At 34.6% G+C, this 16,640-nt stretch overlaps 1 protein-coding gene and 2 non-coding genes across 4 annotated transcripts in view; all 3 read right to left on the bottom strand.

Moving 5' to 3' along the window:
• Positions 1-16,640, bottom strand: part of LOC134857139 (sodium/calcium exchanger 1-like) — a 110,778-nt gene that overhangs the window by 15,150 nt on the left and 78,988 nt on the right. For both annotated transcript variants that reach the window (XM_063873513.1, XM_063873514.1), the window contains 6 exons: positions 15,930-16,056; positions 14,684-14,816; positions 14,042-14,277; positions 12,622-12,823; positions 8,453-8,606; positions 6,519-6,697 (listed from right to left, as the gene is read on the bottom strand). In XM_063873513.1, the coding sequence (XP_063729583.1) occupies positions 6,519-6,697; positions 8,453-8,606; positions 12,622-12,823; positions 14,042-14,277; positions 14,684-14,816; positions 15,930-16,056 (1,031 nt within the window). The remainder of the gene's footprint in view (positions 1-6,518; positions 6,698-8,452; positions 8,607-12,621; positions 12,824-14,041; positions 14,278-14,683; positions 14,817-15,929; positions 16,057-16,640) is intronic.
• Positions 5,414-5,547, bottom strand: LOC134857341 (U4 spliceosomal RNA). The gene has a single exon (XR_010164899.1). It is a non-coding gene; the product is annotated as a U4 spliceosomal RNA (small nuclear RNA).
• LOC134857340 (U4 spliceosomal RNA) lies at positions 7,937-8,070 on the bottom strand. The gene has a single exon (XR_010164898.1). It is a non-coding gene; the product is annotated as a U4 spliceosomal RNA (small nuclear RNA).

Raw genomic sequence — 16,640 nt, 5'->3', positions numbered from 1 at the left:
GTTCGGTAGATTTTGATCTTTTTTCATGTATTGATAGAATGATTTATTCGGTTCTTTATATTTTTGAGGTTTGTTTTGATTATCTTGTTGTTTTTGTCTACATTCAGAAATGCTATGTCCGTATCGTCGGCAATAATTACACCATTTTTTGAAAAAAGGTTTGCCTTTAAAGTTTGGGTGTTTTTCATAAATATTGAGTATTTCAGTGATTTTTTCAACGAGGTCTGTATCTGATTCCTGTATATTGTTGATATTTGTGGTATTTGTTTCAATACGGTTAACATATTGTAGTTTCAGATTTTCTGTTTCTTCAAGTTTCATTGTGATTTCCGCTTGCTCTAGTTTGTCTACTAGTTTTCGAAAATCTAAATCGGGCTCTCGAATTGAGGAGGGATGGGATGCTCTCTTTTTTATTGCTATTTTCCTTAATTGAGGTGTTAAGGTCATCATTAAGATTTCTGTCATTTTTGTGTTTTTGTAGTCGTGTGTATTTAGTGAGTATGCTTTTCGAACTAGTGTTTCGATACGTACTGCTAATTGATTGATTGTTTCATTTGGTAATCTGCGAATTTCATTACATAAAACTCTTTGTTGTTGTTTGTTTCTTTCGGAGTCAAACATTTTTGAAAATTCTTGTGTAAATCTTTTCCAATTTGATTTTATTTCTATAGGCAATACTGAAAACCATTTTTGGGCTGCGCCGTCTAGGGTTGTATGTATCAACGCTGTGCGTCGATGTATCCAATTTTGATGTAGTGGCGTATTAATTGGTTCAGGTCCTATATTTAAAATTAAATTTGCTGTTACTGCATTTAAATAATCTTCTACAGAATATTCAGGGTCTGTTCCTGTGAATACCATTAATGGTTTGTTTGATGTTATTGATGATCCACCCATAAGGTATGGATTCATTGTCATTTGTAAAGATTCTGCTGCATTTGGCATTTGTGAAAAATTCGAAAGTTGATTTTTTGTTATTTCGTGTTGTTGGAGGTAATATGGAAGTGGTATCTCATTTTGCATTTGTGTTGGTTGATACGAGTGTGTAATCATTTGGTTTTGTGGCTGAATTGGTTGAAAAGATTGTGCATTAATTGGGTTTTGCATTTGCATTGGTTGTTGATTTTGTGTATCTGTTGGGTGTGGAGAAAAAATTCTATGATATGTATACGGTTTTTGTACTCCTTGTCCACGATATTCTTGAGTGTATGGTGCAATTATATCTGGTTGTAGATAATCATCATCAGAGGATAAATAATCCGTTTGATGAGATGCTTGCTTTTTATTTTTATTCTGTTGAAAGAATGGGTAGTTTTCACTACGATCCTGTGGAGGATGTGAATTAGTTTGAAAATTTACTGAGTGTGTTGTTGCCATTGGGTTATTCCAATATCGAGATCTGGTTTGATTATTATCATTTCGTGGAGGATAGTTTGTTTTTGATGAATGTGTATAATTATAATTATGTTCCGCAAAATTGTTTCTTGTGAATGTTCTGCGTGTTTTTGACGGTATTGTCATGGGTCTATATGTTTGGTAATCCATTTGTGAATATGTTGAAGCAACCGAAGGTTTAACGGTTGATTGTAAGGTTACCTGTGCTAGCGAAGTGTTTGTATTTCTTGGTGTTGTCAAATTTGGACGTATTGGTGAAATACTTTGTTGTGTAGATGTGGTTGTTTGGACAATTTCTTCATTTATGAAGTGTGATTGTGTCTGAATATCTTGTTGAGTGAGATTTCTAGTTCCATTAAGGTTTTCATTGTGTATGACGGTCAAATTTAAGCTGTTATTTCGCGTATCGGGTAAAAATTTATTGTAGTTTAATGGTGTTGCATCAATTGTTAATGGTACTACTCTTACATAATCTCTGGTATAAGATATTGTACTTATTGCTTGACTTGCAATTGATTGTGGGATATTTATAAATGCATAATGAGACCATTCGGGGTCCCAAACGTAGTCTGACTGTTCTGTGATGGCGGTATCATTGTTTGAATTTTGAGGTCTGAAATTTTTTCTAGCTTGTGAAATTAAATCTATATTATGTGTGAAATAATCTATTATAAACCATGCCAAAATTTTTTGTAAGTCATGTTTTGTATGTTGTGAAACATCATCTTTAGTGAAATTTTCTTTAATTATATGTAGAAAAGTTGAAATTAGTGTGATTTCATGTCGTACCTTTATATGTTTGGATGTCTCTGTCGGTGAGACACTTGGGATTGGAATTTCGTTCTCTAATATTGAGATATAACTATATATTATGGCAAAAACTTCATTAGTGAATATGGAGTTTACTCTTTGTGAGTTATGATATTGTATGCTTTTTATGTATTCTGAGAATACTTTTGAAAATTCTAAATCAAGGTCATCTGTTTGAATTACATATTTGCGGTGATTCGGGTTTGGTGAGGTGAATTCTATGGTGTAGATTCCGTAGTGTTGTGTCAAATTACATATATCTTTCAGATAGTGATCAATAAGTTGTCTTTTGATTTTTACATCTGGGAACTCTGCTTTACATGGGCTGATTCCGGGTTCAAATAAATTTAGTAGTAAATTCTTGCAAAGTATATGCTGTCCTCTATCAGTGGGTGCATCTACGAGGAAGGGGAAGATATCGTCATCATCTAGACTATCTTCACTTGGAGTGTGTGTTTGGCTCATTTTTTCGTTTACTGACTGTTAATAGGTAATTATCGATGTGTCTAATTGGTTGATTCCAATTATATAAATGTACCGGTTAGTGTTTATATTGCTTTTTTATTCGATTTTTTCCTCTTTTTGATGAATTCGAAGTTGTTTCTGAGTCGGAAAAATATAATTGATCGTGAATGGGGCAATTTTTACCTATAGATTCTTTTAATTTATAAAGTTCGTCTAAATTGCTGACTTCTGATTCTGAGAATGCGTTTCTATTTTTGGAAAATCTTTTTCGTGTTATTTGTCTTTGTTTAGTTATTATTTTTCTTTTTAGTGTTTGTCGTTTTGTTCTAATATATCCGACTGTTTGTGTGTGAGGTGTGATTACAGGGTCGTATTTTTTGATATCTATTTCACAGTTGTGCAAAACGATTGTTTGTTTGTTTCCTAGATTTTTAAATGACATAAGGTTTAGGATGACGGATGCAAAAAGTTGTTAGATGATTTCTATTTTCTTAAATTGTTAATCCTTACGATTTTTTGGTTAGCTTAACCTGGGTCTATTTGTTCAGGGTTGGAGAGAAAAGTATATCGATTCCGAAGAATGATTTTTTACTTTCTCGTGGCTAGTATAAGCTAAGGTGTTAACTTACTTAATCTTACTTAAGGATTGTGATTGTGTACAAGGGTTGGAGAATAGTAAATCGATCCACAAGGTTCAGGTATAATTAGAACGCGAGTAGTTCGTTAGATACTATTTTAAACTTACTAAGTCTACGATTTATCCTGGGTCTTGTAAGAGGAGGGTTCAAGTGAAGGATGAATAACCGAAGTTCTTCACTGTTTATCCTAATTTGAATGGTTAGTTTTGTTGAAAATTTTCTATTAGTCTTGGGTTTTGAGAAAGGGTTGGATAGTGAATCGACGTTTGAGGTCGTTAGACACTGGCTAAGTTGGTGGGGGAGAACAAAATTGTTCTTTTTGATCCAAGGAGAGGCCTTGATGATCAAGTTTTAAAATTTAATTAAATAGAAAATAAATTAAGATCCAAGGATAAGCCTTGATGATCTGATTTTTTAAAATTAAATGAATTTAAGTTTAAAATGGTTTAAATTTGTTAAAGAAAAGATTTAGTGTTTGAATGATATTAGTGAGCTTATGATTGCTGTTATGTTTTAGGTGATGAAGCTGAGACAACTGATGATTTTATGATTACTAACAGTTTATTGTCATGCTACTAATTTTTATTTTGATTTTTAATAAATATTTTCCAAACATGTTTTATATAATACTGCAGAATTTTAGGAAAACGATCTGAGATATTTTTATCAATCTTTATTGTATATTAATATTTTGTTTAGCGCCTGTAATGATCATGAAGATTGGCTTCAAGATTTTATGTTTGCAAATGAAAATCTAAATTCATTGCTAATAAAATTCTAAATATAAAAGTTTGTGTTGGCTTTTGGCGTACTATCATATAACTATTTGGTAAGTTTCTACTTTGTCGTATGTCGTCTCTGGTTCGAGGTATTCTTCCAATTCCGGGTAGTTCTATTATCGTTCGGAATATTGGCTCTGATCTATTGAGTCGTAGAGACAATTCGATTAAATTATCGTCGTATAACATTTTTAAAAATGTTTTGTCTAAATTCTAATCTATTTTTGGTTAATTCTAAGCTATTAAGGTCTTGTTCGAGACTTATGGTCGCACCAGATGAGTTATATCCGAGGTGGTTAACTCATAGAGTAATTTCGGATAAGGTACACCGTCTGCTCGTCACGCTATCTTATTTTCGGCCGGATAGATTCGTGCAACTTCTTAGTCTAATACCGATCCTAATCTTACTCTTATACTATCTAGTCTCAGGTTGTTTAACTAGTCTCTGCTAGGCTCAATAGATCTAGGGTATACTGGTTTATTGCGGCTGCTGAAGTTCGCTTGGAGGGTCAACTAATTTCTAAGTTAAATTCAAATCTCTCTGGTGCTGAAATTACAAGTAATTTCAGCACTTACAAATAAGTGGGTTGTTAGTTAGATGGATCATGATTGGTTAATATTAAATACTTTACAGTGGTAAAATATCTAATTTATCCAATCATAAAATGTAGTTTAGATCAGGTTCCAAAGCGTCAAAAGAAGGGGGTCCTTTAGTTTTCCTCGACACTTGTCCACCTTCCTTCTAAACAGCTCCAAGATCTCTTTAACTTTTTACAACCTTTTTCAAGGTGACCTTTTTCAGGGGACATTCGTTACCAGGTACAAAATTCACACCTATGCTTAACCATTGAATGATTTCCTTATGGGGTGGTTACTAGGTTTGTTACTAGGTATCATAAGCTCCATTTAGGTTTCTTAGGTTTTCAGTTGTTGCGTGAAAATAAATAACCTAGAATATTAATAGAGCGCATCCTAGAAGAAAATCTTTTTTTTCGGTATCAGCAGAAGTTATTCAAATTTTCAAGTATTATTCATAATTCCCGGGTCGAGGTACCCGATTTCTGTTTGGCTTCCAAAGACGATAGCCGAGATTCTCTGGGGTTGGTGAGCCAAAAATTGATGTCTTAAAATAGTACCAAAAGAGCGACCCTTTGGGTGGGCAGGGGAAATCCTTGAAAAGTTAGGGGAAGCCATTTTAAGCCGGAACCTTAGTGCAAAATTTCATTAGTTACCACCTTAGACTGCGCTAGGTTTGCAGTAGTTGATAAATTGCTTATCGAAAATACCATTTTACAAGAGTTTTATAGAGTTCATAATGATGTTGAGACCCTGTGGGTCCCCATAAATTGCCTTAGACGACACTGAGGTCATCTAGGCGGGGTATTGGGAGTAGTTTTCAATTAGCAATAACTGCAGCTCGGATAACCTCATTGCTTACAGTACTGCACCTGCGCAGAGATACTTGATATGTCAGCTCCCAGACCAGTTGCTGGTGAATCAACAATCAAATCTAAATTATGTTGGCATTTTTGAACAATTTAAAGCCTTATTCAGCAATGTTCACTGCCAAAGTTCAACAAAATTAAAATAGATTTTGTTTAGAATCTTTAAAATCTAAAATTTGGACGTCGAGAAGCTCATTTTGAACCAAAAGACTGTTTTATAGAAATCAAGAGACATTTCAAAGTCATATGTTACAAAGCACACAATTTGATTCTTATCAATGGTTGGTCATATTGAACGTCTAGCTACTGAGAATAAGATTGCGTCTTTTGATAAGATTGTATCCGGATCTGACGCAAATGTGGGTGACGTTTCATTACGTATACAGTACCAATACGTATGATTATTTTAGTTATTGAGTTTCTAAGTGTTCGGTTCAAGCCATAATAGGTCGGAGGTAAGGTAAGGCCCCACTATTTTTGTACTTGAGACTGTCAGTTTTTGCCAGTTTTTTTCAGAATTTGTGACCTATTGTGTACCTATTCTAAACTCGTGTACCTATTTTACGGTAGGTCATACTTAGGGGGGATATTGTACGGTTGATCCTAAATTACCGTAAGCTATACCATACGAGACGTCACCTGACAGTCGTAGTTCAATTCATATCAACTACCAGGACCCTCCATTTCCGAACTACAAACACGCATGTGCTTGCAATCATTAGTCATGATGATATCCCTATGATATCGATATGGATCTACTAACAATCCACCTCCCTTTCAAGAAAGAGGGATTGTTAAGTAGATTAACTTAGTAGAGTTTTCGACCAATTAGAATGCAGCAAAAATAGAATTTATCAACGGAAATTTTTAGTGGTTCAATTTACTATTTTTATTTGGGGTGGAGCATCTTTTGTAGATACCATAGAGAGGGGGGGGGGGGGAATGTTAAGTATATCCATCAGTGTTTCTCAAAGTGCTGTTCTTACGAATCTTCTGGCGATGATGATGACGAGACAGAGGACTCCGACTGCGAGGAAAGCAGTGACACTGAAGGAGAGGTTGCTGGTCTGCACTGTGAATGCACCCCTTCCCAAATAGAGGTTGTAGACAGTCGAGATCACCCAGGGCACTCCCAGGCCAAGGAACACGTTCACGCTATTGCTGCCTGAAAACGAATGCCAGAAGGCATCTCTACAAGGGAGGAGGGGGGAGATTCAGGCTCTTTTTCCTTCCCCCCCCCCCCCCCCACCTAACACCAGCATCACTTTTATGGTGCAACGAGTGATTTTACAAGGTTAATTATGAACAGCAAATATGTTTGCCATACCCTTATTAGTCCGTATGCTAATTTTTATAACAATCGAACAATGTGAACAAATTTTTCATTGTAAAACTTTGCAGGTGGGGGGGGGGGGGGGGGGGAAGGAAAAAGAGCCGTGATTCATTACTATTTACAAAATTCGCATATGCTTAAACGTTGAATATATTCATTATAGGGGTGGCAATTTGTCACTAGGTTTCAAACGCGCGAAAGGAGGGGTCGATGACTAAAGCGATCCACACATTACAAAACAATGGTCAATTCCGAAAACACTCAACGTTCATGGCACGCAAAATATAAAGTTGGACCTAAAATTCCCAAAACTTTTCATTTCGATTTTTGATTGGTCGAACTTTTAACCAAGGAATACTACAGTTATTTAAATATTGTTCAAATAAAATCAGAAAAACCAGCCGAATATTTGTTCCTATCACTTCCGTAAAGGGTGCGAAGGGACTGTGGATCAGATAGTGTTTTTTCCATCCGATTTAATTATCTCAAGAAATCTCCTAGGGTCAATTCTTTTTATAATCATAATCTCTTTGGTCATGGCTCCTTAACTTTGGCCATGCTCTTGTGCCTTTGATCATGTTTTAACAACCAAACAGCCATGCCTCAGAAGGCGTAGGACTCAATATGAAACAATTCTCGTCACAAATGTTTATCAAAATGGCCTAAAACAGGTTTACACTTTTTGACTAGTTGAATACTTTTTGTAACTTATGACAAACACTTTTTTATTTTGGGTTCTGCGATTGATTTTTTTCTTTTTGGGAGCTAAGAATGCCCATTAAGGTGATGAAGATCTTTGATATAAAAGCGAGGAACATGGATGCAAACTTTGACATATTCTTGTCAAATGTTAGACTTTACTCCTTGTTTACTGCAAACATCCGAAAGGTCAAAAAAGCTGCAAGTTGTAAGATCTTGCGAAAGTTCAAAAAACAGCTAAGCTATTGCAAAGATCTAAATATTTTCAAGAAGTAAGGCAACATTTTTCGATTATTTCTAATCGTTAAAAGATAATCAAACTAAAAAGTAACCCAGTTGTTTCTTGACTTAATTGTTCATATTAATGTTGAGAACCTGTAGGTCCCCATAAATTGCCTTAGACGACACTGAGGTCATCTAGGCGGGGTATTGGGAGTAGTTTTCAATTAGCAATAACTGCAGCTCGGATAACCTCATTGCTTACAGTACTGCACCTGCGCAGAGATAATTGGTAAGTTAGCTCCTAGACCATTTGCTGGAGAATCAACAATCAAATCTAACTTATGTTGGCATTTTTGAACAATTTAAAGCCTAATTTAGCACTGCTCAATATGAAAGTTCAACCGAAATGAAATTGATTTTGTTTTGATAGTTTTACAATGAAAATTTGGACGCCGAGAAGCCTATTTTGAACCAAAAGACTATTTTATAGGAACCAAAGAGCCATTTCAAATCAAGTTCACACGTGCTATTCATTAGTCATTCAAAACAAAGTGTGAGTGACAATTCAGTCACTGTATTTGCACAGTTCATAGAAAATGATCGGATGTTTTTTTCTACCACTCGATCCTTCTGCCAAGGAGACTTGTTCCCGGTAGTTTTCCTTACCTGTGACGTTTCCGATGGAGGCGTCTGCGTACTGTTCGTGAAGGGCCGCTGTCCGACTGGCCAGAGTGTCTGGGAGGGAAGTGCCCAGGGCTATGATGGTGATGCCGGTGATCGCATTCTCCAGTCCAACAACACAACCCAACAGATTTCCCAGCTACGAAACAACACGCGCTCAATTCTAGTCTGGAAATTGTATTTTGTAATTATTACCCCGTTTGAAAAATTTACCCAGAATAAATTTGAGGAAACAAAATATTCACAACAACGCTCAAATTTTCAATGGTTGGTAACAATTGAATTTCAAAACATAAAAAAAAACAGCTGATGACTTTTGTTACAATTTGTTTTCTCGATACTTAAAAACATTTATATGAGCTGGGTGTTTTTTTTTCTGAATTAGTCCTACTCTTGATTGAACTAACCCTTTCGGAATTTGACGGAATTTTTTATACTACTTTAAATATATTGATACCCATAGCGCAAACTTGAAAAGATATTTTCGCTCTGATTTTTTTTCAAGGTTATGGGGCTTCGCAAATTACCATTTTAGTCGAAGTGTGATAATTAATGCACACAAATTTTCCTATACCGTAAGCTAGTGGCAAAAACAACAAAGCCGAAACTTGAACATTGTCTGACGGAACCAAAAAGTATTTATCAGTGCTGATTTACTCAACCCGAATAGCTGAAAAATGAACTCAAATTGGCGCAGTAAGTTTGAATTTAGTGCAGTAAAACTCAAATTGGCTGAAGATAAAAGTCCGAAAATATCGATTTCAATTGATGAACAAAACTAATTAACAAAAAATTTCCCCAGCCCAAGTGTCATTTTTTTTTGATAAACAAACAATTGATTGAGCAATTTTTCTAAAACAGTACAACATTCTTGAAAAGTTGCCTATAGTTCACAAACTGAGTTATGCTTTTCGAAAATCCTCTATTATTAGCACTTTTGATCAATTATTTTTCTGCACTGCTGCTCGCCAAAAATGCAATCTGAAATCACTCTAAAATGAGTAAACGCTACCTTATTGAGGTAAATAAGCCAACCGAAGTATAAACAACAAAAATGTAAAAAATGTGCAGAGTATATAAGCCAGCCGAAAATTTACAACACATGAATGACATTTGAATAACTTCCGTAACTGTTACATAATTGTAGCATAATTTTTATATAGCACCTATGTAGTTTCGGCTGATTGAGACTTCGACTGGTTTATACTTCGGCTGGTTTTTATTCTACCCTTATTGACCCTTTCAATGTGTTAATAAACTTAAATTTCTTAGTTTGCTTCATTGCATAGCATGTGAGGTAGAGATTTATTTTATTAGATTTGATTTTTTCTCAATTATTATTAAATATTTAAAAAAATATCATTTCCGCAACAAAACTTTTGAAGCACATTGATTAAAATTAAAGAAAAATATAAGAAAAATTAAAAAAAAAGTAAAGAAAACAGACTTGATTTTTTCTTCTCAAGAAATTTCATTGAAAAACCTTTGGCATTTAAGACTAATTTTGTTTTGGTTCTCCATCATGTTTTTACGCAATTTTTACACTATCTTCGTATTGATTTTCAATTAAGACTGCAGAGATTTTTGCTCATTGTTGCGCAAAAACTGTGAGCAGAGATTGTTGCGCATAGAGTTATCACGCGTCTCAATTGAAATTTTTTTTCTGAAAAAAGGGTTGCATTCCTAATTTTTAATGACTTCTCTAGGAAAGCACACTGAAAAAATTATAATTGACGCTTCTTCTACGCTCAGAAGAAAAACTAAAAAAAATCTGAAAAAAAAATGGATGGATTCTTTTCCATTTTTTTGAAATAACGTTAGCAGCTTAATTGTTTTGGAAAATGAATGAACTTGGGTTCTTTGAATTTCAAGAACAAATTATGTTAAACTTTTTATTGATAAAATTGACTCAATTTGAGAAAATTGAAGGATTAGAAAAAAATTATTTCGCTGGGAAGCGTGAAAAATAAGTTCCCATTTTCTAAATTGTAAGTCAATCACGTTTTTCGTGACCTTAAAGTTTTTCCTGTTCGCTTGTGCAGTTGCCTTCCTTTTAACAAAGGAAATGAACTGAATTTAGAAACAAATCAAAAGTCAAACTGTGAAAAAGTAAATTTGAACCTGAACAAGTCTTAAAACTTTTCCTGAAAAAAAATCATCGAGACTTATATAAAAGCCTGAATTACGTTCGTCGACTCTTAAAAACACTATATATATCAGAAGCTTTAAAGTTATTACAACTGAATTGTTGTTTCAATTGAATTTTTGACTTTCTGACAATTGTTGATAAGTATGCTTCCTAATACATCGTTTATTCAGGTTGGGACCTTGTACAATCCAGAAATGAAACCACATATCAGGGGCGGATCTAGGATTTTCTCGAGGGGGGGGGGGGGGGCGGATTTTCAAAAAAAATTAGAAAAATTTTAGGGTCGGTTGGCCAAAAATGGATTTCTTAAAAAGTACCAAAGGGGAGACCCTTTGGGTCGGCAGGGGGTCAAACCCATCCCCCCCCTAAATCCGCCCCTGCCACATATATTTAAGAAAAAGCTCGAAAAGACTTTCGAAACAAAAACATTTACGTCAAAAAAATTGGAAAAAAGGAAAATTTAAGAATCAAAGAATGAAAATACGTAAATTTTTTCTTCATACGCTATGTGTCTCTGAAGTTTTTTGAAAAACAAAATTTTAGGAATAAGTTTTGTTCTTGTCTTACTTTTCAGATAAACTAACTAATTTGTCCCCATTTATGTTAAAATAAGAACTCGCTCTACAATTATTAGAGGAAATAATTCGGCGAACTAATTTGTTTGACCCTGCCACTATTGATTTTAGCTAGGTCAAGTTATTTTATCCTAAGAGTTTTTAGCGTCAACTGAAAAAACGTCTTCTCTCTAGCAAAAGAGAGAATAAAAAAGCTGTGTGAATTAAAAAATAATAAATTGTTTGACATTTTACTTGGGCTTCTTTTCGTCAGTTGTTAAATTTTGAAACAGCGAATTTGACAAAAGTAGGTTTTGTTGTATTTTTAAATAGTATTGGGCAAAAGATCATTCTTTGCTCTGCGAAAGATTTTTGTTGTGATTTAAAAGCACCAGCTTAAAAAACGGATCTAATTACGTTTCATAGAACACTGTTGCCAGCTAAAAGCTAATTTGTTTATTATTGCTTTCAAAATTTGCAGTTTCTATAAAAATTAAAAACGAAGATTGTTAGTAAAGAATAAAAGAGTCGACTTTTGGCGAGCCCAATTAAAAATTGTTGATTTGAAATACGGTCAACATATCGCTTCCGAAAATTACATTTTGCCATATATTTTTTGAACACAATGGTAAAAAAAGAACTGACATTTCGATACAAGGAATGAAAGGCATTATGATATAAGGAAATTGCTAAAACATGATAATAAATATGCCAAATAAAGAGCGGTCAGCGAAAAAAGTTCTCTTTTTTCACGCCGAGCCTATTTGGACGATATGAAAAATAAATTCAAGTATTATAGTCTCAAGGAGACATTCCGAAAGCAACGACAGCCAAATACTAATTCAAATATGTATAATCTGAATAAGCTTTAATCAAAGTAATTCGGAATATTCTTAGAAAAAGAAAAAAAAATTATTATTATTTCGATTTTTTTCAACGCGCTTGCAATGTCGAATACAAAAAGATGTTTGTAAGTTCAATTTTTTGCCTACATTAGAGGCTAATTTTGATATATTTTAAACAGTAATTGACCCAAAGCTTCAATGTAATCGCTAATTTGTTTCAAAGAGGCAAAGTGAGCCCCATTTTTGTAACAAAATATTTACGGTCGTAAATTAAATTACACCGCATCAGTTTTGATTAAATTATAAGCAACTTTTGTTCTATTTTGTTGTCTTATTTTAACAACAAAGTTAAGAACAAAACGCACTTAGGCTCCGTTTTGGATCAAACGAGGCCCTGAAACGCACGAATATGCATGTCTTAGGTGCAGCGGGGGCTATGGAGTCGCTCCCGTTCTCGAAAAAACGCCACTAAATTTTTGCACAAAGTTTGACTCTATTCAGTTTTAACTAATCAAATCTAGAATTTTTGAAATAGAGGCAAAAGTAAAGGCTGATCACATTTGAACTACTTTTAAAAAAAGGAGCAAAAGTCTACAATATTCTCACCTCTTCTACGAGGAACACAAGTGCCCCAATATTAGCCAGGGCGAGCCAGAATGTGAGAGTTCCCCCCATATAGGAGGCAGGGGGGATGATCACTGCGAATATCACTTTCCACAGGAAAGATAGAAAGTGACCGATATAGTCCACTATCGTTAGCGGTTCGTCTTCTTCGTCAGAGAAAGCTCCCTCTCCGAATTCGAAAGACCTGAAAGCAGAAAAAAACTTAAACTAACGGTTAACTGACAGACGGAAAAACAAATCAATCACTATGAACGTTCAACCGATTGTGTGAAGCCACACATTTAACTTGAAAAAACTACTTTCGTTATTCATTTTTTGCGAATGAAAGCTTTTTTTTGAAGAAAACTTGAATAACAATTTAAAATCATCTTTTCGTCTAATAATGCAAAAACATAGCCGGAAAAGAATCCATGAGTCGGAAAATAATCAATGAACACAAGTAAGCAGAAAAAATACTGACTTGGTTTCTTTTAAAAAAATCTCAAATTCCGACTTTCAAAGAGAAAAAAGAGATACCCTTAAAGCTCGTTGAGTTTTTAGAACCATTTATGATCGACACTTTTTTGAACATAACCAACTAATAGTTGGAAAAAAACTAACAGTTTTCCAACTGTTAACCAACTAACAGTTGGAAAAACGCTAGGAAACTAAGGAAAAAAATTGAATTGTTTTTTCAAGAGCGTGTTCAACTTTTGAATTTCGAAGAAAAAAATAGATGGCCTTAAAGCTCTTTAAATTTGAAGAACAATTTACGACGGACATTTTTTTTTGCTAAAATTAACCCAATTTGAGAAAACTGGATCAATACTAAAAACTTTTATTTCGCTGGGAAATCTGATTATTTTCCATTTTCGAAATCAGAAGTCGATCACGTTTTTCGAGACTTTCACACTTTCGATGTTCGATAGTGGAGTTTGCCTTCCTTTTAACAAAGTAAATGAACTGAACTTAATAAGAAATCACAAGTTAAACCGCGAACAATCAAAACAGCGTGAACAAATTTGAAGACTTTTTCCTGAAAAAAAAAACAAAAAATCAGAGACCTAAAAAAAGTACTCACTATGTTCATTTCTCTTAATAAAACTGACCCAATTTGAGTAAAATGGATCGATAAGTAAAATTTGAAAACTGAAAACAGAATTCAACATTCTAAATTAGAAGTCGGTCACATTTTTGTGACCTTTACATTTTCGCTGGTCGATAGGAGTGTTTGCCTTCATTTGACAAAGGAAATGAGGTGAACACGAAAATAAATTATTACCGCGAAAAGGTAAGTTTGAGCCTGAACACATTTTAAGACTTTTCCTGAAAAAAAAACAAAAAATCATCCCGACGTATATAAGAATCTTAACTAGGTTCATTGACTCCTAAAAGTACTAAAAATAAATTTAATACGACAAACTCTTTGATTTGGCGTATCCACGCGTTGCACCGTCCGTCCATTTCGTCTCCGCCCCTGCTGCCGACGACCCGCAGCACGCGACTGTTGGCGTCACTGCCCCCCATGACATCTCCCAGCCCCTCCCCCGAGTAGTTTTTGTGGTCCTCCTCCTCCACACACAGACGCACATGGGTCATTCCGAACTCGGGCGACACTTTACACTTGACAGGGTTCTTCAGCAAAACGTAGAACGCTTTCTGAACACACGCCGCACATCAAATTTGCCATAAATTTCAGATGCAAACACGTTAGTCAAAAAATCAGATTGAAGTCATCATGAAAACCTGGTGTCATGCAAAGTGACGAGCAGCTAAGCTATCAGACAAGCAAACGCCTTTTGTTTGCGATTGCAAAAAAAAATACATAAAAAATTGCCGTAGAAAATTTGACCAAAAGAAAACTCATCCATAAAAATTTTTTTTTTTTATAGAGATAATATGCCAGAGCAAAAATTTTGGTCAGCTTTGCGTGGACTTAGAGCTACACATTGTTCTTTGGATCATTTTCTAAGCCCTTAATCTGCCATTATGTTATAGCTACTTTAATTTTAATTTTTTTTAAAGTATGCTAGAAAAAAAGTTCAACATCTGTTCATGAAGGGACCTTTGGGACTGCGTGGCACTTGATTGTGATTTGTTTGTTGGTCTCCTGCTGTTCGAACACCACCAGACCACTGCTAGTGACATAGTCCACTAACCCACTCTCCAAACTCACTCCCCCATGTGCAGAGTCAAGTCTACCAGAGGCAGAAAACAAACAAAACATCCCAAATTAAAATTAATCAAACACTGATAAGATAAGGTTTTTAAGGTTGTTAAACTCAAAAACGAAGATTATGGAGGAGTTTTTTCTTTTCTGCTACAAACCCCCTCCCTAACAAAATGTTAATATTTGTTGCAAAAATTTGTCGATATGAACTACTTAATTTTGATTTGATGCACAGTCTGACCCAGTTTAATTATGATTTTTTTTATTAAAGACCCCAGTCGAACTCGAAATCAGTTCTTGAAAGTGTAAATTCTGGTGGCTTTAGGAGCAGAAGTCATATATAGAGATTGTGCGGATCTTTATTTAAAAAAAGTGTCTGAACCCATCTTTATTAAATCAATCATCTCCTTAAAAGCGAGAGTAAATAAGCCAGCCGAAAGATCAACCAGCCGAAATTACGTAAGTATTATATATTACATATGTAACGATTATGTAACAGTTACGAAGGTTATGCAAATTCATTCATATGATGTAACAATTCGGCTGGCTCATATACTCCGCGCATTTTTGGTTGGTTTATACTTCGGCTGGTTTATTTACTCTCGCTTTTAAGGAGATGATTGATTTAATAAAGATGGAGTCAGAAGTTTTTTAAAATAAGGATCTGCACAATCTCTATATATGATTTCTGCTCCTAAAGCCACCAGAATTTACACTTTCAAGAACTGATTTCGAGTTCGACTGGGGTCTTTAATAATAAGTTCTCGATGAAACTGGATCAGACTGTGCATCAAAATTAAGTAGTTTAAATCGACAAATTTTTGCAACAAATATTAACATTTTTTTGAGTGAGAGGGGTTTGTAGCAGAAAAGAAAAAACTCTTCCATAATCTTCCTATTTGAATTTTTTTTTGCAGGTATGACTAAAGCTGAGAAAGTTGTTGACCTTAATGTTTTCCAGCAAGATTTTACCAGAGAGTACTTTCAAACACATTCCTAATTAGGCCGATCATGAAGACCACAGCAGCCTTGATTGCTTTATTGATGGATCGTACTCTCGCGGATTAAGCCTACTTTTGTGATAACAAAATAATCCAGATGATAATTTTTTTTGGATATTTTTAGTGTTTTTTGAACTTACTCGGTTGAATACTCGACTGAGACTCTGGTGTTGAGTGCATCGTATCTCTGTACATTCAGAATGACCTCTTTGTCTTTTTTGCAATTCAGGTAGTAGAAGTCACTCTCAAATCCAACCTCAGCGCCCACTGAAACATCTTTTGTTATTTGTTTATGCAACTAAAAAAAATTCCAGCCGCCTATAAAAAACTAATTCAACGGCAAGGCTTATAAAAATTTTATACCTTGCATCAAATTTTCTTTTTCTTTTTTGCAAAGAGGGGGGGGGTTAACAAAATTCCAAATATCATTTTGATTTTTTGCTAGATATCGAAAAATTTTATGTTTTTGTAATTTTTACTTTTCAACTTTTCAGCTGCTGCAGAAATGCGAGTGTTGGTGACTCTTTCGTTACTCCTTGTGTTATGTTCCGATTTTCGAAAAAAGCCCGGACTGGTTTTTTTTCTTTAATTCAGACCAATTTTGAAAATTTGACTGCGGATGGGTATCGATACCGAAACTTTAGAGGGCGAAGCGAGTATGCTTGCACTACACTAAAGTTCGAATGCCTCAAATAAGACTTTGGTAGTTTATTTCAATACGCAATTATTTATGCGTGGCAAATTAACCGCACTCATAATCGTTCCAAGCTGAATTCAGGCAACCTAATCGATCTTCATAATTCCATGCACGACTCAAAATTTAACACTTAAATTTTGATAGTTTCTTCATG

Source organism: Symsagittifera roscoffensis, chromosome 1, assembly GCF_963678635.1.
Source record: "Symsagittifera roscoffensis chromosome 1, txSymRosc1.1, whole genome shotgun sequence".
In the NCBI taxonomy this organism is placed as follows: Eukaryota; Metazoa; Xenacoelomorpha; order Acoela; family Convolutidae; genus Symsagittifera; species Symsagittifera roscoffensis.
The sequence above is the reverse complement of the archived record's forward strand: the minus strand, read 5'-3'. Positions and strand labels throughout refer to the sequence as shown.